General features: G+C 42.2%; 3 protein-coding genes and 1 long non-coding RNA gene across 6 annotated transcripts; 2 read left to right on the top strand and 2 right to left on the bottom strand.

Annotated features, from left to right (window-relative positions):
• Nucleotides 1-257: 257 nt before the first annotated feature.
• Nucleotides 258-4,056, bottom strand: ngdn (neuroguidin, EIF4E binding protein). Its single transcript, XM_058059372.2, has 11 exons — nucleotides 3,995-4,056; nucleotides 3,674-3,733; nucleotides 3,513-3,584; nucleotides 3,057-3,194; nucleotides 2,307-2,391; nucleotides 2,188-2,240; nucleotides 1,997-2,108; nucleotides 1,740-1,914; nucleotides 1,323-1,467; nucleotides 983-1,046; nucleotides 258-903 (listed from the first exon to the last, which is right to left on the bottom strand). The coding sequence occupies exons 1-11, from the start codon at nucleotides 4,013-4,015 to the stop codon at nucleotides 884-886; spliced, it is 945 nt and encodes a 314-aa protein (XP_057915355.2). The 5' UTR covers nucleotides 4,016-4,056; the 3' UTR covers nucleotides 258-883.
• Nucleotides 4,057-4,184: 128 nt separating this feature from the next.
• On the top strand, nucleotides 4,185-7,083 carry cebp1 (CCAAT/enhancer binding protein (C/EBP) 1). The gene is made up of 3 exons (XM_058059376.2): nucleotides 4,185-4,424; nucleotides 5,177-5,464; nucleotides 5,524-7,083. The coding sequence occupies exons 1-3, from the start codon at nucleotides 4,422-4,424 to the stop codon at nucleotides 5,830-5,832; spliced, it is 600 nt and encodes a 199-aa protein (XP_057915359.2). The 5' UTR covers nucleotides 4,185-4,421; the 3' UTR covers nucleotides 5,833-7,083.
• Nucleotides 7,084-9,677: 2,594 nt separating this feature from the next.
• On the top strand, nucleotides 9,678-19,434 carry slc22a17 (solute carrier family 22 member 17). 3 transcript variants are annotated; one of them, XM_078790574.1, is made up of 11 exons: nucleotides 9,678-10,175; nucleotides 10,334-10,391; nucleotides 10,469-10,975; nucleotides 14,261-14,364; nucleotides 14,589-14,743; nucleotides 14,845-15,010; nucleotides 15,540-15,664; nucleotides 15,964-16,069; nucleotides 16,147-16,370; nucleotides 17,508-17,619; nucleotides 17,685-19,434. In XM_078790574.1, the coding sequence occupies exons 2-11, from the start codon at nucleotides 10,389-10,391 to the stop codon at nucleotides 17,959-17,961; spliced, it is 1,779 nt and encodes a 592-aa protein (XP_078646700.1). In that variant the 5' UTR covers nucleotides 9,678-10,175; nucleotides 10,334-10,388; the 3' UTR covers nucleotides 17,962-19,434. The 3 variants fall into 3 exon arrangements, with proteins under 3 accessions (XP_078646700.1, XP_057915353.2, XP_057915354.2); XM_058059370.2 differs by having other exon boundaries at nucleotides 10,299-10,391; XM_058059371.2 differs by lacking the exon at nucleotides 10,334-10,391 and having other exon boundaries at nucleotides 9,679-10,175.
• LOC144898494 (uncharacterized) lies at nucleotides 13,260-15,000 on the bottom strand. The gene is made up of 2 exons (XR_013627369.1): nucleotides 14,830-15,000; nucleotides 13,260-13,988 (listed from the first exon to the last, which is right to left on the bottom strand). It is a non-coding gene; the product is annotated as an uncharacterized LOC144898494 (long non-coding RNA).
• Nucleotides 19,435-20,352: the final 918 nt, after the last annotated feature.

Raw genomic sequence — 20,352 nt, 5'->3', positions numbered from 1 at the left:
AACGAAGGCAAGACAGCGGCTCTCCACGTCATGTAATGGCGGCCGGTGACCACATGGACTTGTGTCCCTATCCTGGTCAGGATGAAGGGTGACGTCCACGCAAACTCACAAAACAAGTGTTTTATGTCGTAGATACAGATGTCAGGGTTAGTTAACGCTTTAACATGCACACACCCTGTTTGACGCTCGACCCACACCGTACTTTGAGGAAGTGGCATGACCGCCGCCATAAAACAGGAAAAATTATTGAGCTGAAATGGAGAAAGAAAAGTATATTTTCATTGTGAAATTCAGACCAAAGTTGTTTGTCACTAGATCGTCATCAGCATATCAGTAGTACATTATGGTGATGACCTTTACAGTGGTATGAAAAAGTTTGGACAGCCCTGATCATTTTCAAGATTCAGGAATTCCAGTTAAATATATCCTATGTTTGAGAAGTGAAATGGGACCGTATCTTATTGTATTGTGTAAAACAAAGGCAGGAACAATATTTTAAACGCATGAAATGAATCATAAAATCTTACCTTCATCCCACATAGTATCAGCATTTGGGCCCAAATATGAGATGACCCAGCTCAAGGAGGTGAAAGAGGAAGTAATGGCAGGCTTTTTCTGATTTTGAGGCGGGAGAAAAGACTACGGGGTAAATGGAGATGAAAGAACGATATCTCCCGTCTCGTTATTCTTCCTCCATCGCACCTCCCTCATGCCTTCTCTCTCTGATTACCCCCTCTCCTAATTATTCTTGTTGAAATTTGGGCAAATGACGAAGGAAAACATCAGTTCTTAAGATGGTATCCAGCAAAACGGTATAACACAAATCTATATGGAGATAGTAAACGTGCTCTTTCAGCTGGAAAGGTGTAGCCTCCACTCAGGTTCATCTGTGCTTTTTGTAGGCTGCAGAAAAACCAAAAGAGAAAACAGAAATCAGATTTTAAAAGCGGCTTTTCTCAAATGCTTTTCAAATCCACGCCACCTTTTCTTTTGGTTGTCTTCTTCATGAGCTTCTTCTTTTTCTTGGGACGAAGGTTATCGCCATCCTGCACCAACAACACACCCAAATGTTAGAGGCAGCGCGTGGAGGACGGAAGCCACACACGCCTCAATGGCTCCCTTTCATGCAGGACAAACGTGGGCCAGTGGGTTTATTGTGAAAGGAAAAACATGTCAGGGTGCACAGTGGTCCAGCTTACCTGTGACCCCAGCACGGGTTTTATAGAAAATAAATGCAAGGAAATCATTCTGATTTGATGCCAAGATATTTCCCAGAGTTTGGCTGTCTTGCTCAAAGGGTAGTAAAATAAGCTTGAGCCCACCTGGCCGCCAGTCAACGCTGTGATGTCACCAAAGTGAGTGATGCCGCTCAGCTGACCAGACATGGCCATCTGTCTTCTCTTTCTGGAGTTTTTCTCTCTCTTGGGAACGTTGAGACGAACCATCATGGACTCCTCGTAGGTTTTTCTACAGGGTTAATGTTGTCATATTAAATGACTCATTGGAAATCCATAAATCCCTCTATAATTGCGATTCACAGTTCCAGACCTGTTCATAAATCAATTTCACCAGGTAGGATTCCTTATGTAGAAATTGAATATTCTATAAGTTATAGCATAAAAATCTGCCTACAGAGGGTGCGTACATTATTTCCATGTTTATGCTCCAAAGCCCTCCTCCAATGCCAAAAAGCCAGCAAGCCCTAAATACACTGATAAAAGTACAAATATAAACAACACCTGTGTAGCTCCTCGCGGCTTTCTCGATCGCTCTGGAAGTCACGTCTTTCCCGGATCTCCTCGGGAGCATCGCTGTACTGCTGCCTCAGCTCCTGGATGACAGAACTTCTCAGCGCCGCACGTTTCTGCCTCTCCGCATGAGCTTTCTGTCTGTCCGATTCCGTAATGTCGCCATCTAGTGGACGAAGACCACAATTAAGGCACTTTTCCTTGAGAGGAACAAGTGCAACTGACTCTTAAAGATAACACCAGATTACCATAATGCACTGCAGCGATTTTGGGTGGAACATATTTCCTGTCTGTGGCACGGGCTGCTTTTTTCTCTGACACCTTGCTCTCCTCTCCATCTTCAGACTCTGAGTCACTCAGCTGTTTCATTGAAAAATATGTCACACACACAGACACACGTTTCAAATCATTACATAAATACGAGTAAAAGGTGGCTTACTTTGCTCATGAGATTCTCTGGATTTGGACGAAACTGCAGCGGGTCGTTTTCAGCTGAAATTGAAAGCAAACCGTTTAAGTGACAGTTTGTATTTTTCCAGAAAATCCAAACTATCTTACCCAAACTACCAGTGACAGCCGTGCGCACCAGTTTATCAATTTGGTACTTCAGTTTGTGGTCAAGAGGTCGCATCTTCTCCAGGACCTTTAAAAAAAAAAAAAGACTAAATGCCACCCACATACTAAACAGTATCACTTAGATATAAACAGATTTTTTATTTTTTTTTGTGTGTCCCGTCCAGCCATAGTAGTCCAGATAGTAATGTTGATCTAAATGCCCTTACATGCTAAACAGATTTGCTCTGTGTCAGGAAAGGTAACTTCCCTGTACTATGAAATTTTATTTGCTGTTATTTGATGTTTTTGTTATGCGAATTTGGAGCGGCCAGATTAAAAAAACATTAACATTAAATACTGCATTCACAGACATAAAAACCAAGAGTAAGTGCTCGCTATATTGACATATAGAAGATGGTATTTTCTATACTTACAAATACACTGTGTGTGTGCATATAATATTTTCTATAGACTCTAGTACTATACTACACATTGCATACTAAAATACTATATTGACACAGGCTGCTCTCTAGAAGTTCTATATACCCCTCTCCCATGTGTTGATGCACACGTCAATGGTGCGTTGCAAAAGCATATTTCAGAAGCTCTTTGTGAAAACAGAATCGATATCCATATTGTATCCATATGTATTCAACCCCGCAGACAGCTTTTTGGTTGGGAATGGAATATTTCATTGACTTGACATCGTAAGTATTGAAGCGAGCCCCGCTGCTGCCGCCAATGCCAATTTACCGTCCTGATGGCGACCAGACGGTTTAAGGCTTCACTCTCCTTTATTTTGCCACCTTCCGTCTTGATGCTAATCAGGTGAGTGAGATCTTGGAGGTAGAAGAGTAGCAGGTGATAGCGAAGATCCAAAAAGGACAAGCCCTGTCACACAGAATGAGGGTCAAACATCAGCATGTGGAAAAAGTACCCCCCCCCCCACACACACACACACACACACATTTCAGCAAGCATTTTTATTTCACTACAGTATATCTTTACAAGGGACAATACTATATAGGAGTGGCTTTCTTGTTAGTAAAACATGTTCTAGGAATTGAATATTGGTTGAGTTTTTTTTTGTTGAGACAAAATGTCTCATTTCATGTCTTGCATTTTCCCTCCCTCCTGTAAAACTGAGATGAGCCGTGAATATGGCGTCGCGTTACCCCCTTATGGAAAGACTTTCAATTTTGCACTTACCTTCGATGTGTTAAATACACCATCTTTAACTTTACCCAGCAGATCTTGTACATGACGAGTGACTGCCGCCACCTACAGAGACGTTAGACAATTCACAACTAAAATAGGCTCACTTAAACGGCGCTAAAATAAACACACTGTGATATCAAATGACAATTTACCTGCTCTGTGAGGGTATTGAACAATTCGACAGCTTTGGGCAAATCATTTTCGATCAAATCCTGCAAGAAAGTGAAGTTGTGTGACATTAGAAGACATATTGCCACGAAGTGAGCCACGAACGGCTAGCTAGCAAACTTAGCTGAAGCTAGCGAGCTAGCAAGACAACGTATTTCAAGAAAAAAACAGCTATCCTATCTAATTGTTGTCGATGTTATGCATCAAGCGAAACTTCAACGATTATATCCAAAGACTACAAAGAACACAGCATTTAAATATATTCAAATAGTGAGTTTACAGCGGCTCGTAACACTTCTACTCACGTTGTCGATATCGGAAGCCATTTTGGATTTACCCCAAATACGGAAGCCGCAGAAGGACAAAATAGATTGAGCGGCATCAAACAATTAAATTCAAATTAACCACTCAGTATTTAGCAATTAATACAAATACAACCAAGAACTCTGTTTACTTGAACAGGTAATTTTATGTAATCGTTCACAAACATTGCTGTTCGTGAACCAATATAATACCTCTTAGCATTAATTATTGCATCATAGTAATACACGTATTTATCTGCGTTTGCGTGTGCATGGTTATGTGCGCGTGTGAGGGAGGAGAGAAAGAGAGCAAGAGAGCGATAACAAGAGAAAGGGGAGACTTCCAGGTTTCCTCAAACCATTTACCATCAAACTGTCACCCTGGATGACAACCTGGAGAATAGTCTGAGAGTTTGTGGACTAAGTAGTCATGGTAAGTCAGTTCATTTCTGTTTGTGTTAATTCAATTATTAAGAAGAGCAACTATTATTTTATTTAATTCATATTATGATGCAGTGCACATATAGTGTTGAATTCATCCTCTTTGTCAGTGCCAAGTGAAAATTGCTCATAACACTTGCATTGCATGGGAGAGTGTATATATTTGTGCTTTGATTAAATTGTTGACACAAATTTAACAAAATTCAAGCTCACCGACGTTGAAAAGTAGTGTAAATTGAGAAAACTGCTGTTTGTACTTATTGTTATGGTGTTATATCTAAGTTTCTTATAATTGCCACTGATCAACACATCCTTTTTATAGATGAAAATGTGTATTTAATGTGCATGTATTTCAGCAACAAAAAATGCAATATTATGAGCAGACCGGGCCTACGTGATGGTTTTTCTTTGCTTGTATATTTACATACTGTACGCATGCAAAACAAATTTAATGGCATTGTTTTTACCGATTTTTATGTATTTGGAAGATAATATGAAACCCAGTTTACAACAAATTACAACGATACACAAAAAAATAGGAAATACATTACAAATATTCTACAAAATTAATATATTGTAAATAAATCATGAAATTTAAGTAATTACATATCTTTGGACATTTCTTTAAATTAAAATCAATAATTTTCATGATTTCACGGCGCTTTAGCATCCGCCTATATTGCCTAACGGGCCAGCCGGCTCTGGTTTTAGTGGTTCCCATTACTAACATGGAACTCCGAACAGATGTCTGAATCCAGGGTGTCCTCTGTCATCCACGAGTGGATGAGTCCATACCCGGGACAGACCCACATGACGCTGAACACGACCACTTCAAGCCCCGCAGGCTCCACCAATATGGCTCCAATGGACATGATATCATTCAGCCAGTCTCAGGGCCTGAGGGGGGGCAGTGAGGACAGAATAGACGAACAGATGATGGGACTGTCGTACCTACCCTACACATCTTCTTGTCTCGGGAACACCACAAGCTCGGGGAACCCCCACCACCAGAGCCATGGCAACAATCAGCAGGTGAGACAGAAACAGAGTTAAGTTTTGTGTCGTCGATGAACACCGAGTGTCCTCCTCAGGAGTTCGCTGCTCCTTTCCTCCTGCCAACATTGCGGCCGCCGGTGGCAAAGCGATGCATCAGCAAGGACAGTGCGGAGTACCGCATGCGACGCGAGAGGAACAACATCGCCGTCCGCAAGAGCCGGGATAAGGCCCGCCGGAGGATCCTGATGACCCAGCAGAGGGCCATGCAGCTGCAGGAGGAGAACCAGAAGCTCCAGATGAAGATCGGGCAGCTCACACAGGAGCTGGACACTCTCAGACACATCCTGTCCCAGCGGCACATGACAGGAACGGAGGAGGGGACGGCAGGGGTGTCCACTATCTAAGCCATGGGTGTCTTTTTTTTTAATGGCCTGTGGCACATTTTTTCTTTACAAAATGAAAAAAAAAATATAACAACATCAAAGTCCTTGGATTTTTCAGTATGTTGATGTTGTGGATGGTTAGTGTAGGCATCATTTCTTTGTCTTCTGGTATCATTCTCAGGAATAATTCAACTCATGACAAAAACATACAGTATATACGCCTTGTGTTTGGTTACTATAGCTTACTATTGCAATGTAAATAAACACTGAAGCTGCAGTTGACAACTTTATTGTCATCAAAAAAGGACTTTTTTGCCTGAATTATTGTTTTTTTATTGTGGTTTAAGTGGTAGAACTACATTGCACTGTAATATTTAATACTGTATTGCTAATAATTCTATTTTTTCTAATATTTTAAAATTTTTTTCTAATATTACATATATTTTCTGTGATTGTCAGGGTCTACCCCGCTTGACCGAAGTCAGCTGGGATAGGCTCCAGCAATCCCACCGCAACACGAGTGAGGATAGAAAATTGATGGATTTTCTCGATATTTTCTAATATTTGAACACATTCAACTTAGAGCGCCACTAATTTCATTGTTTTTGTTATACCACAGCAATCATTTTGACAAAGCGCAAGAATGTTAATCCAAACCCAATTTACACCAAACCAACCCCTAACATTTTGGTGAGGATCTGGACAAAGGGGCTACCACATGAAGGTTTTATTACAGATTGAGTCACATAAGCATGAAAGGACTGTGATCTGCCTGTGATCATTAAAGCGCTGCAAAAACAACAAATAGAATCGTGGCTTTTTAGACGTTTGCACAGTACTCTATTGATGGAATCAGTAAGTAAGTAAGTGCAGAACTTTTTAAAGAAATGCTGTCTAGTTTTCCGGAATGAATTAAAGAAATTGCTTATAAAATACTTCTGTCCTCCCAAAATGGCTGTCATACCAACCAGCATGTTTTTTAGTTATTGTGTTTTTAAAGGTGTTTCATCAACAATTTGAGCTGGTTTTGCAGATACTAAAAACAACACTTCTATAAGGACTTTTTTAGTTTTATGCAGAGACAATAAAAAATGAGGACACAAAGAAAAAAAACAAAAGAGTTGTAAATATTGTTACTTTCCAGATTTGCTGCAATGCTAAATCACCTCCTTGGTGCTTCTGTGATTGTTTATAGCTGATGGTAAGATAATTGTTGGTCAACCGGGTTGCCCCAGGAGCTGTGGTTTGTGGGAAGATTCAATAAAATGTAAAATGGCTTTTTGTTGTACGTGTATATCTATGTTTCTTTATGATAGTACTGCCCGATAACCTTTGAGCTTATTTTGCGTATATCCCCAAACAGGTCCAAAGCTCGTGTGTGAAAAAAGGTGATTATTCATTGAGTGCAGCTTTTGCACATTTGTCTTTGTCCGAGATAATAGTGTGGTGCAACCAAGCATGATGTATGAGATGTTACATCAGGGAACATGGCATCCACCTGCCACATCATTTACCATAAGTGTCTAGCCACAGAAACGGACGTCACGCTGTGGACCGTTGTTCACTCGCGGTTTCCCTTTGTGAGATGGGTAGGATTTCGACACAGCGGAGGATGGAGATGAGGAGCGTGGAGATGCTATCAGTGTTTTTGGGCTGCCAGGGCCTTCCTGTGGCTGTGATGGTCGCGAAGGGACACAGAGATAGGAGACACACGGGAGGGGGTAGGGGAAGCCAGACAGACAACTTTTTTTTTCGAAAATAAATATCTCGGCCCAAGATGATTGTTTTATCACCTTTTATATCTTATGCACTGAAGGGGAAATACAAAGTGTGATGGTCTTTTGTGTTAATGAGGTATGATTGATACACCCATCGTGGCCGTGGAAGGATTATACAACCTACATCTTATACATTGTTCATTTTCCATACTATATTTCAACTTTCTTTTTAAATAATCTTTGTAAACTGTCTTTTCAGAATATTTTGATTTTATTTCCATAATATTCCAACTCCTTCCTTTACCTAATTTTCAAAAAAATAACACCTTATTTTTTCTCATGATATTAAGACTGAAAAAACAGCATTTTTCTTTAATATTTCACCTCAAAGCTACTAAAATTATTATAATTTCTCTTACTAATATTACCAGTTTATTTCAATAAAAAAAAAAAAAATTCCACATGAGAACTTTGGACTTTATTCTCGCAAAAACAGAGATGTATTTTCCATTACTGCTGTTGTTGTTTTTTAATCTTCGGCTTTTTAAAGAATAATTACTTTTTTCTCTTCATATTTTGACTTTACTCTTAAAAAATAAACACTGACTTTTTTTTCCATTTCGGCTGTTATCATTTAAAAAAGTCCAACTATTTCAATTTGTTCTTGTACATTTTCTTCTGGTAATTATGACTTGATTGCCATAATATTTTGACTTTATTCCCATCATATTATAGTTTTTTTTCCCCAAACTAATTTCCCCACATTACTACTTCATTTGTTGTTTTGTTTGTTTATCACAATAGTATGACTTTCCTTTAATATTTCAGACATAAAATGGCATTTTTCCTTATCATATTACATTATTCTCATAAAATTATGACTTTTTTGTTAGATTAATATAATAATAATGTAACATCTAATAATATACAGTATCCTTTCAGAATAAAAAACAAGCTGCAGACACCCCTGATGATATGATCATGCGTCTTACCATTTCAAATCTATCTATCTATCTACAGTGGCGATGGCATATTCAGCACCAAACATTGACTTCTTGTGTGTGACCGGAGCATGTCTGTCGAAATGTCCCCGCAGAATCGTGTGGGGCAATATGTGGTCCTCGGACTGCAACATCGCCACAGAGTGAGGAAAGAACGTATTTCATCTAATTACCCAACAACCAGCAGGCCATATGAACCCCACCAAGCACACATATTAAAATCATGCCCTGACGGCAGTAACACGCAAACTGCGATCTGTGCAAACCTTATTTTAGCATAATTACGCTGGATGCTGTTACTGTTAGCCTCCCCCCGATATTTGTGGCATTAGTATTCGCCTACTGACTTTATGAGCAGATATACATATACGAGGGTCGTGGGGGTACTGGAGCCTATCCCAGCTGTCTTCGGGCGAGAAGCAGGGCATATATAGACAAACAACCATTCACACTCACATTCATACCTATGGACAATTTGGAGTCGCCAATTAACCTAGCATGTTTTTGGAATGTGGGAGGAAACCGGAGTACCCGGAGAAAACCCACAAATACACGGGGAGAACATGCAAACTCCACACAGAGATGGTGGGATTGAACTCGGGTCTCCTAGCTGTGAGGCCTGCGTGCTAACCACTTAATATTATATAAATTTGCATACAATAGCCCAGTTTAATGTTTGTTTTTGTTGTTTGCAAGCCTATATTTTTCTTCATGAGGACTTATCTCATCAGGAGACCTCACACTGCTTGTTTCTCATTCTTACTTTACAAAATTAAATGTAAGGGTCGTTTCTTTCTTGTTTTTAAAGCCAAACACAAGGTTCACTTGTTCTGCAGTAATGGAATAAACAGCAGACTATATGGCTCCCTCGTGTGGCAAAAAGTGTTATGACATGAAGAAGCCTGAAAATTTAGGTGGAATTATTGCAGTACTACTGGGACACAACATACTGATATGTCAATCATATTTAAGAACAGCTACATAAAATGACGTATTTTGTGTTATACAACAGTAATTGTTTTAAAAGATTACAATTTAGGACAGAAAGTTAGGCCTTACCAATGAATAATGATTTTACGACATTTTACGTCTTTGAAATACTCAACAAACCGCACAAAAACTCACCTCACAATAGACGATCTTTGTCAGCACCGAGACAGGAGACGTCATCGCCATTCTGGCCGACTGCAGCCGAAGTTTGTCGAAGTGGTGTCGCCGTCGGCAAAGGCTCACAACACACATGCAGTTTTCCAGACGCTCTTTGTCCGCCACCGGCTGGATGACGACACTCTTTCCTCTCAGGTGTTGTCGCTCACAACCCGACTGTTATCGTCTTTGAAATCGACACCGAATCTTGAACGGGCATAATAATAACAACAACAACAGCGAGAAGGAGCGTCCAGCCCGGCAAGCTTCATCATCATCATCATCATCATCATCACAGCTGCTGCCAGTGTTAGCTACAACACAAGTACAGCGTCCTGGTGTGTGTGTGTGTGTGCGCGCGCTTTTACTGTTGTTTTTATAACACAATAATGTCGTTTCCTGCTGGACTACCACACAAAACTACTCCGAGGAGCTTCTCACTCCGCAATGTTTGGACGAGAAAACGCAGCACCTAAATAACACCATCATTGGAAAGGAGGTAAGGAAGAAGAGCTAGCAAAGGGTGTTAATGGCTGATGGGGTTTAGCTGCTTTATTGTATACGTTGTGCTTCCTGACCCTTACATTCCCTCCACGTTTCAACCCTTCTCCGTGTAAAAAAGCTCTTATGTAACCCGGTGGGATTCCTCTTTGCAAGACCTCCCGGCCTGTGCAACCTGGCTGCAGCTGAAGGAGAAGCATGTGGATCATATATGGTGGAATATGCTGGATTATTCGTTCAATATATCAACTCTGCAAAGTCAAAGTTGTGCAATATTTTTTTTTCCCATAGATCCTTGCAACACCTCGACCGTCAACCGCCACTATGACATCTCCAGACTCGCCCCCTCTGGTGTCCCCTTCCCCATGCCCTGCTCCTCCTCCGTCGCTCCCCACTTCCCCGGTGCCGTCCTCCCCGGCTCCGTCCTCCTCCTCCCTCCCAGCCCCTCCCTTGCTGCCTCCCACAGGAGAGGTGATGGTTCTTGCTCTGGGCAGGAAGAAGCAGAGGGTCCTGATTGCTCTGTCCATCCTGCCCAATCTCTTCCTGGCTTTCCTGCTATCATCCGACCCCCTCATCACCCTCTCCTCTCCGCACCATTGCCACCTGCCGGGTCTGTCGACGTCCACCGAGACGCTGAACGCTTCCCTGCCCTGGGATAAGGGCTTGAGGCCTGGTGACGGCGGGGGTTTGTCCCAGTGTAAGCAGTACGCCAACGGGAGCCTGACGGATGTGGTGGACTGCCAGGCCGGATGGGACTACAACATCACGGAAGGGCTGAGCAACAACATTGTTACGGAGGTAAAGCGTCAGGTCGCTTTCTTATTGAGGCTATTCAATTTCAGGTTATCAAATCGAGAGAGTTGATGTGCGACACACATGCCATCAATATTTGATGACTACGACAGGTGAAACCTGTTACAGGAGGTTTCTCTTACTGCCTCCTTCTCACATTTCTTTCTGCTTCACCGGTCAGGCCCACGTAATCTAGCATGGAGATGCCGCCATCTTTCTCTATGGGGAAAGTTCATACTTCCAGGGTAAACATTCTGGTTACAGAGTAAAACGTTTAGTTCCAGGGTAAAGTTATTTGTTCTTGGGTAAAGTTTCCAGTTCCAGGGTAAATTTCTTGGTTAAAGTAAACAGTTCCTGAGTAAAGTTCGTGATTTTAGGGTAATATTTCTAGTTTTTGGGGAAACTTTCTGGTTAAATGTCCTTGTTCCAGGGTAAAGTTTCTAGTTCCAGTGTAAAACTTCATAGTTTCAGGGTAAAGTTTCTAGTTCTAGGGTAAAGTTCCTGGTTTGAGGGTAAAGTTCCTAGTTCCAGTGTAAAATTTCATAGTTTCAGGGTAAAGTTTCTGGTTTGAGGGTAAAGTTCCTAGTTCCAGTGTAAAATTTCATAGTTTCAGGGTAAAGTTCCTGGTTTGAGGGTAAAGTTCCTAGTTCCACTGTAAAATTTCATAGTTTCAGGGTAAAGTTTCTGGTTTGAGGGTAAAGTTCCTAGTTCCAGTGTAAAATGTCATAGTTTCAGGGTAAAGTTTCTGGTTTGAGGGTAAAGTTCCTAGTTCCAGTGTAAAATTTCATAGTTTCAGGGTAAAGTTCCTGGTTTGAGGGTAAAGTTCCTAGTTGCAGTGTAAAAATTCATAGTTTCAGGGTAAAGTTCCTGGTTTGAGGGTAAAGTTCCTAGTTCCAGTGTAAAATTTCATAGTTTCAGGGTACAGTTTCTGGTTTGAGGGTAAAGTTCCTCGTTCCAGTGTAAAACTTCATAGTTTCAGGGTAAAGTTTGGAGTTCTAGGGCAAAGTTTCTGGTTTCTGGCCAAACTTCCTCATTCTAGGATAAACCTGCTGGTTCCAAGGCAAAGTTCAGAATTTCAGGGTAAAGTTTTTGGTTCCTGCAGTGGAAAAGCATCTGTGGCATTAGAGACAGAGACGTTATGTCATACATATATGTCCATCCAATCACCCCTTGCCTTTGAATGTGATGCCTCAGGGACATATGGATGAAATATTATGCGTCGCAATAGACTATGAAGGTAAAAGGCGCCAAAGGTTGAGGTGAAGGTCTTTAATGATGACATCATTCCTTACCTGGTGTTATTGACCATCAATCTAAAAGGTTGTAAACTCCAACCAGACCAGTTCTTCTGCTTACTGAGTATTTTGGAATGTGATTAAGAAAGTATAAGGGAGAAATTGTCAACATTTCTCTTCAAAGTATTTTGGGATTTCGCCGTTGGACCTTTGGTTTTGTCTAATTAAGGCTCCGTGCATTTTAATTGTGTTTTGCCTGCTGGACTTTTCCACTCAAGCTGCTCTCACACAGTGTGGCCTGTGTGTGTATGTGGGCACACATTGATTGAATGCCTGCACCGGAGATGTGAGCTCAAAATGCACCAGGCATCAAATGGCCTCTTTTACAGAGAAATGCACAGAAATGCTGCATCATTCCTGTCAAATGTTTGCCTTTTACACAGAACATGAAACTAAATTTACCGGCATTGATATTTTGGCAAATTATACATCATACGAAAACCGGAGCGTATGAAAACAGAGCTTTGACTGTAACATGTAGAGCCTGAAAAAGGCGGGGACACGTCTGCCTTTCACAGTTAAAAAGGGGCTTTGGAAACTGTGAGCTTCAAGTCCTGAGGGACTGTATTGCAGTACCGCACTGCTTCGCTCAGCAGGAAGCAGTTCAGACCTTGGCTGCTAAGCAATAGAGTGTAGCACATCCGCAGACGCTATTCTGCATTTAACGCCTAATCAATAAATTCATGAAGAACTCGTTCCCCTAAATCTTACATGTTCAGTAGAGACATTTCGACACTTCCATACTTCAACAGCTTCTCTGCCTACAGGTCCTTAAAGGCGTGCTTGGGTAATGGTCAAGTCTCTGAATACTAAATGGTTCCTCGGTTAACATCCGCCTCGGTTAGTGCGCTTTTTGGTTGACATCCAAAATTTTTGCAAAAATTTTGCCATCCAAAGACAAAATATATACCACGGGCGTCATTTTAGGACAACAGCGTTTGCTTATATCGGCATATCAGTGCAAGAGCAAACACGACTTAAACAAACAAACAAAAGACCTCTACGAATGATTTATGGCTCAAAGACACGATGTATTCTCACAAGAAAGAAAGTCTCAATTTACCAGAATAAACTTGTAATATCATGAGGAAAAATTTTGCTTTTTCATAGCAAAGTGTTGAAATATTAAGGAAAAAATATTTTATACATTGGAATAATATTTTGCAAGACAAACTAAACTAAATTAAGTTGTAATTTGTGGGAAATTTGGTTGGGGGAAAAGTTATACTATGAAGGGAATAAAGTCATTATATTACAAAAATAATTTATAAAGATTATTGAAAGAAAGTTGAAATATTTTGAAAAAATCAACAGCAAAAATGTGTAAAACAAGAGCAAAGATTGAATAGTACGCTACCATAGTGGCATATCCGATGACGCATCCTTTCAAAAAAAAAAAAAAAGTTGCCATTGAAGCGAGTTCGAAAGGTCGCTTATGCAGTTTTTCGAGCTCTAACAAAGCCCAAAGCTAACACTGCATGTGCCTCGTTGGTAAAACCAGTCTAGTGAGTCTCGGAACTTGTTTGTGTGCATTTTCCCAACCTGTGTCCACCCACATGAACACCCTGGCCTGCTATGCCGCTTGCCCTGGTGGGGGCCGCTGCGCAGTGGATGACAGATGGTTTGTGACAAGCCTTTATGTTTCTGCGCTCCAGTTCCAATCAGGCAGGCGGCCCTCTGTGTCTCTCACTTTCCACCATTACCATCATCAAGAAAGGGCTTCCCTAAAAGTGGATACAAGATTGTCATTACTGTCTCCATGGCGATGATGCGTATATTACTGTGTTTGTAGAGAAAAATAAATAAGTCTACCTCATACATCTACATTTTTGGACCATGTGGCAGCTGTTTTTAGTTAAGGGTGACTTTTCATGTGACTGCACTAATTAGTGACGTGAATGTGTTTGAGCACTCTTATGTAATTACTGATGAAATTCGTAACACTAAAAATCCAATAGAAAAAATGCACTGATGATAATTAACGTCTCGTGTGTAGTGGGATCTCGTGTGCACTCGCTACTGGCTGGTCCCTGTGGAGGAGGTGTGCTTCATCCTGGGGGTACTCACCGGATGTCTTGGCTTGGGATTTGCTGCTGACAGGTGACTAAACACACACACATATATATATATTAAAAATGTACATTATGTTTGTAGCATTCACCTTGTATTTGTTCCACATGTAGTGCAGATTCATCCTCAGCTTCTTGTTTGCAGTTCTTCCTGTCAGAATCCAATAATAAAAATAATAATGATTTTTCTCTTCCTCAGTCTGTGTTTCTCTTTAAAAATGCACATAAAATTGCCGTCTGTGTGTTTCTTTGCAGAATCGGCCGCTCCAAGACGTTGCTGACATCACTCACCCTGTCGGTGGTGTTTGGTGTTCTGGTGTGCGTGTCCCCGTTCCCCTCCATTTTCATTGTCATGCGCTTCTGTCTGGCGGCGACGACCGCTGGAGTCTACCTCACCCTGTACATCTCTCGTGAGTTTTAACACATCTCGCCTTTATGGGCATGCTTGCTTGGATAAACAATATGCCGTCCCTCTTCCTGTTGACATAATATGTACTTGCTTGTCTCTCAGGCCTGGAGCTGTGCGAGCCGTCTTTGAGGCTGATAGCCACCATGCTGGGGGGGCTGACGACCGTTGCCGGGGAGCTGCTGCTGCTGGCTGTGGCCCTTGGCTGCCAGTCCTGGAGGGGTCTGCTGGGGGCCGGTGCCGCCCCACTAACGCTCTTCCTCAGCTACGGGTAAGAGAGAATTGAGATGCTTCATGAGTCTATGCATTCTATATCTGTTATATTGATTTATTGGCACAAACTTTGTAAGACCTGCCAGCCTTGAACACCTCACCATGCTCCCCCGGGGGCGCCAGGCCCACTATTTGAGAAGCACTGCTTTAGTATAACTGCTGCTTCATTGTGAATGCTACGCATTTAAATGAGTATTTGTTAGCTGGAAAACAACCACAGGCTCATAAAGATGCAACAACCGTGTTTAGAATCGTGATTGACATTTGATAAAAGTCTCTGGATTCCATCTGAGGTGCTTGTTTTGGGTTGTATTGATTTCCTCATCACGCTGAGCCCTTTAGCTCATGTCAGCACGCATTAAAGCCACTTTATCAAGTGTCCGTAATCCCTTAAGACCTCCAAAACCAAATTTGCATGTAAGAACCACACAGAATGTGATGTGAGCCGTGACGGTTCCTTTCCGCACGTGTGGCTAATCCCACTCCATGATGCTGGGTAAAAAGGTCAGCTTGACTTATGTCTGCAGCATTCCTGGAGTTTTTCCAGAGTCTCCTCGCTGGCTTCTGCTGTCGGAGCGGCACGGAGACATGAACTCCTTCAGCGAGAGGAGAAACTCCAACAGAGATGTGAGGGACGACGAGAGCTTCACAGGTGCGATAGATTCTCGAGAGATGTCCATGTAGCCTCTGTTGTTCATATTTTTATTATTTATTATTGTTGGCAGCTTCTTCAATGAATGATGCACCTTGTAAGACCTTCCAGCTACATCCCATGTTCTTATCAGATGTCTTAAACGATGCTAAATAATACAACAGCATCGCTGCTAGTCACCTTGATGTTCCTGTAGAAGCATCTCACCCCTCTATGAACATGAATGGAACTAGCATGGATATTGATTGAATGAGAAACCAGGTCAGAGCGTCTTTGTCCTCTTTGTGTGTCGCCGCCAGAACTGGATTCCGAGACAACTGCCTCCTCACGTCCCCGCCTGTCCTTCCCTGAGCTCTTCCACAGCAGGAACATTTGGAAGAACCTCTGTGTGCTGGGCTTCACCTCGTAAGGCGTCCCCAGTCACGTGATTCGTGTCTTTCCTATCTGAGAATCTCACCCGCAAGCGTCCTATCCTCCCACAGATTCATCTCCCACGGCATCAGCCACTGCTACAGCTCTTTCCGAGGTGACGTCAGAGGCACGACCCCCAGCTTCTACTGGACGTACCTGCTATCCGTGTGTGCCGGGGGCGGGGCCTGGCTGTTGTTGTGGGCGACGGTAAACAGGTGCGGTCGCCGTGGCATCCTGCTGCTCTCCATGACGATGACGGGACTGGCGTCTTTGATCCTTTTGGGACTCATGAAGTGTAAGTATGTGCTTTACTTCTTCAAGCGATCAGGAAAAAACACCGTAGAAGGCTGTATGGGGAGGATAGGATACAAGGATTAATAAAGTAGATATTGTTCAGTTTTAATTAGCATGGTACAGAATTGACAGGATTGTCTTAGTCTCTGTCTCCCTCTTGTGGCCAAAAAGTAGTAGCACATAAATAGAGCAAAGCTGCACACTTTCTGGTTTGGGTTTCCATGGTGGGAGGTGACATCATAGCAGCGTGACACAGCATAACCTTCACACCTTCAGCAAGGAAGAAACACGACATGTTAAACAAAGAACCATCATGGATGACATTTCAAGGTTTTTTTCTTTTCAGGAGGTAGAAGACAAGTCTTGTCGTGCAAAAGCAAAAGTGCAAAAAAAAAATAGTGCAAAAACTCTTTTCAAAGATCCTCTATTGTAAGGACAGCTTTGCTGTTTGCAAGGACCAACTAGAAAAAGGCTTGTCAAAGATTGTCCGCATGACAAGACTTCTCTGCTGTTCTTCAAAATATTCTGCAAAAACATCCTCCATATGACAAGCATCCTCTTTACGAACGTACTGCAAAAACAAATCAAAGATCCTCTATGGAAGACTGTTTCTTTCAGGACATACTGCAAAATCACAAAGATCCTCTATATATGTATCAAGGAGAGTTTTGCTTGTTTTTAAGAACCAACAACAAAAATGCTAGTCAAAGATCCTCTATATACCTAGACTGTTCAAAAACACTTTTCAAAGATCCTCTTCATGAGTTCTGCTGTGTATGAGGGCCACTACATGTCAAAGATCCTGTATATGACAAAGCAAGACTGCTCGTCAACAACCTCCTACCAAGCACCTATCAAAGATCCTCTATCTGAAAAAATGAGCGCTCTGCTTGTTTTCAGGGAACTGCTGCAAAAATGCTCATCAAAGATCCTCTATTTGACAGGACCACTCTGGTGGTTTTAAGGCCATGCTGAAAAAAAAGATCCTCTAATCGTTGTTGCAAAAATGTTAGATGCTCCTAAGTTTGCTTTGATGTCCTTTATGTCCTGGATTTTCGCCCGTGGGCCAGCAGTTGAAGAACCCTGCATGCCACTTTAAGAAAGCTATTGCGTGACTTTGGTGTCTTTCCTGTTCCAGATCTGAGCGAGACGGCCATCACCGTGTTCTCCGTGATGGGTCTCTTCTCCTCCCAGGCCACCGCCTCCCTCTGCATCCTCTTCACGGCAGAGATCATGCCCACCGTCATCAGGTAGGACGCCCCCCCATGCGAAAGTAAAGTACTTTCCATTCACACCTGAGGGGGTGTGTCCACAGAGGGACCGGCGTGGGCGCCGTGCTGGCCTTGGGCTGCTTGGGCCGCCTCAGCTCCCCCCTCATGGACCTGAGGAACCACTACGGCTACTTCCTGCACCACGTGGTCTACTCCTCGCTGGCCCTGCTGGCCGTCTTGTCCATCCTGCTGCTGCCCGAGAGCAAGAGGAAGCCGCTGCCGCAGACGCTGGCTGACGGGGAGCAGTACCGACGTCCGCCACTGGGCAGGAGGAGGCGGGACAACGTTCCGCTGCTGGCCACGCCCAACCCAGAGACCTAAACGAAAGGCGAGGACGCGTGTGTTCATGAACTAAAGGTGATGAGGCTTCCTTTCATGATCATCATCATCAGCGCTGAGATGCTTCCTACTAGTCCGGTCAGATCTAGTTTTCTATGCTTTCATGCAAGCGAGCACACGTCTCAGATGTAAATAGTCTTTTCTCTGAAAGGAAGCTCGACGCTATGCAGAGGAGAGGAGCACTTTGGAACACTGCTCCATCAGTATTAGCAGTAAGTTCAAGTCCCTGAAGCAAAAATGACCTGGCCTGGAGCCGGAATATTTATATCAAATTTTAGCTGTCATGATGACTCAAATCAGCCTTAAAAAGAAATATTATGGTTATGGTTTGGGCATGGAGGAAACTTCAACATTCCTATCTGCATGTCTGGAAGCACTTGAAGGCCTTTTTTAGCGTTTAGCACCTCTTTAGGCGAGCGCTTAGACGGGTATGAGGAAAAGCAGAGTAGAGGCTTTAACGGTGACTCTATGAGCAATAACGCTGAATGAATGTCTGTCCATGCTGTAGCCGGGGCCCCATGATGAAGCTGCCGCGTAGCTAAAGAAGGGCCCTCGGAGCCCCTCGTTGTATTCTGCCTCATATTTTATATTCTTCCTCATGTTGAATGTCAACATATGCTGATGTGCTCACGGTGTCTAGATCAGGCGTGGGCAAAGTGCTTTTAAAGCCCAGAGGCTCCGTGTATGTCATTACGGTAATACGGGGGTGTCCAAAGTGCAGACCGGGGGCCATTTGCGGCCCATAGCTGTTTTTTTATTGGCCTGTGGCATGTTTTATAATATCATTGAACAAGAAAACAAATAAAACAGCAAAAAGGGAAAAATCAGCAGTAATTTTAAAAGAATAAAAAATATTAAGCAATCTCACAAGAAAATTTTGTAATTTTACAAGATAATACGCTGTGATATTATGAGAAAAAATAATGGGATTTCAGTAGGAGTAAGTTTAACTATTAAGAAACAATTTAAGGTCGTAAAAATATGAGAAACTGAAAATCTAATAAAGTAATTTGTGGAAAATTAGTTTGCAGAAACGTTCTATTGTTATGAGAATAAAGGCAAAATATTGTGGTGATAAATTCATAACTGGACTAATGTTTGGACACCCGTGCGGTAATCCACGGGCCGACGTCACTCCAGGAAGTCAAGGCTTTCATACGAAGCTAGCGAAGGAGAAATTCTGCAGAAAAGTGATATTTTATCCATGAATCCAAAACCTCTGCCCACCCCCGGTCTCGGTTGTGCACAGAGGAATACTAAAGACTTGATAGGGACGCTTGATTAAAAGGGATTTCTCCTCCATATTTGATCCTTACGTCTAACACTGCTGATTCTGAGCGCTCAGATCAACTTAACTCTGGTAATGTTGCGTCTGAAAACACTTGATTGTTCAATGATTGACCCAATTAGCTGTGTGGCCTGATTCCACGTCCAATAAAACCGGTTACATCAACATTTGGACTCTGTGCTAATCATGTTGGACCTCAGTCAAAGCAGCGCGATTACAGTATGTGCTTTGTTCAAGGAATGTTAAACGATCTGGCACGCTGTTGGGTGCACCTGGATAAGTTAATGCATCACCTGGACCATTCTACCTGCAACACTCTTATCACAACAATACCCAAAACTCAGCTGGATATAATCATTTCATTTAAATCTTTGAATTAAAACGTTATAATTCATCAAAACTGGAGCGTTATGTAAACATACTGGATTTTAAATAGTATCAAATATATATACTGTATATAATGAGTATTTGCTATGTATATTTCAGGCTGAAGTGGTTTAAAAAGATGTATTTAAATGGTAAAAACGTAAACGCTTAATTAACAGAGCGCATGAAAAAAGCCATTAACTACTTGGCAAAATGCTGAACCCTCATCACACATCAGTGTGAACTTTGTGAGTCTCTCAAACTCTCCAGTAATCCGCTCAGGAATCTCGCTTTGCAATCTGAGCTGGTCTGCATGAAGCTGACGGCTAATCACTCCCCTGAGAAAGTACTGAACACAACTCACTAAAACACAAAAACATTTGTGTTTAACATGTGCATGTTGTATATTTAACCACCGATGTAGCAACAAGATAGCAACAAGAAAGCACACGTTGAGGAATTTCAATCAGGCACAGGAAGGGGCTGCTTGCAAGGCAGGTGCTCAACTCACAAGGAAATAAAGGCAGCAACATGGCAAAACAAACACAACTGCTGCGAGAGGCATCTTTCTTTCCGGACAAAGGCGCACTAAAGATTATGAGGCATAAATGCGTGACAAGTGTGAAGAATAAATCACAACATGGCCCGGAATGTTCCACCCTGGTTGCAAAACAAAGGCTGCAAGGCCACAGTGTGACTTTTAACATGAAGGTGTGGAC

This window comes from Doryrhamphus excisus, linkage group LG5, assembly GCF_037039965.1.
Source record: "Doryrhamphus excisus strain RoL-2023G ecotype Guam linkage group LG5, RoL_Dexc_Guam_v1.1, whole genome shotgun sequence".
NCBI classification, from domain to species: Eukaryota; Metazoa; Chordata; class Actinopteri; order Syngnathiformes; family Syngnathidae; genus Doryrhamphus; species Doryrhamphus excisus.
The sequence above is the reverse complement of the archived record's forward strand: the minus strand, read 5'-3'. Positions and strand labels throughout refer to the sequence as shown.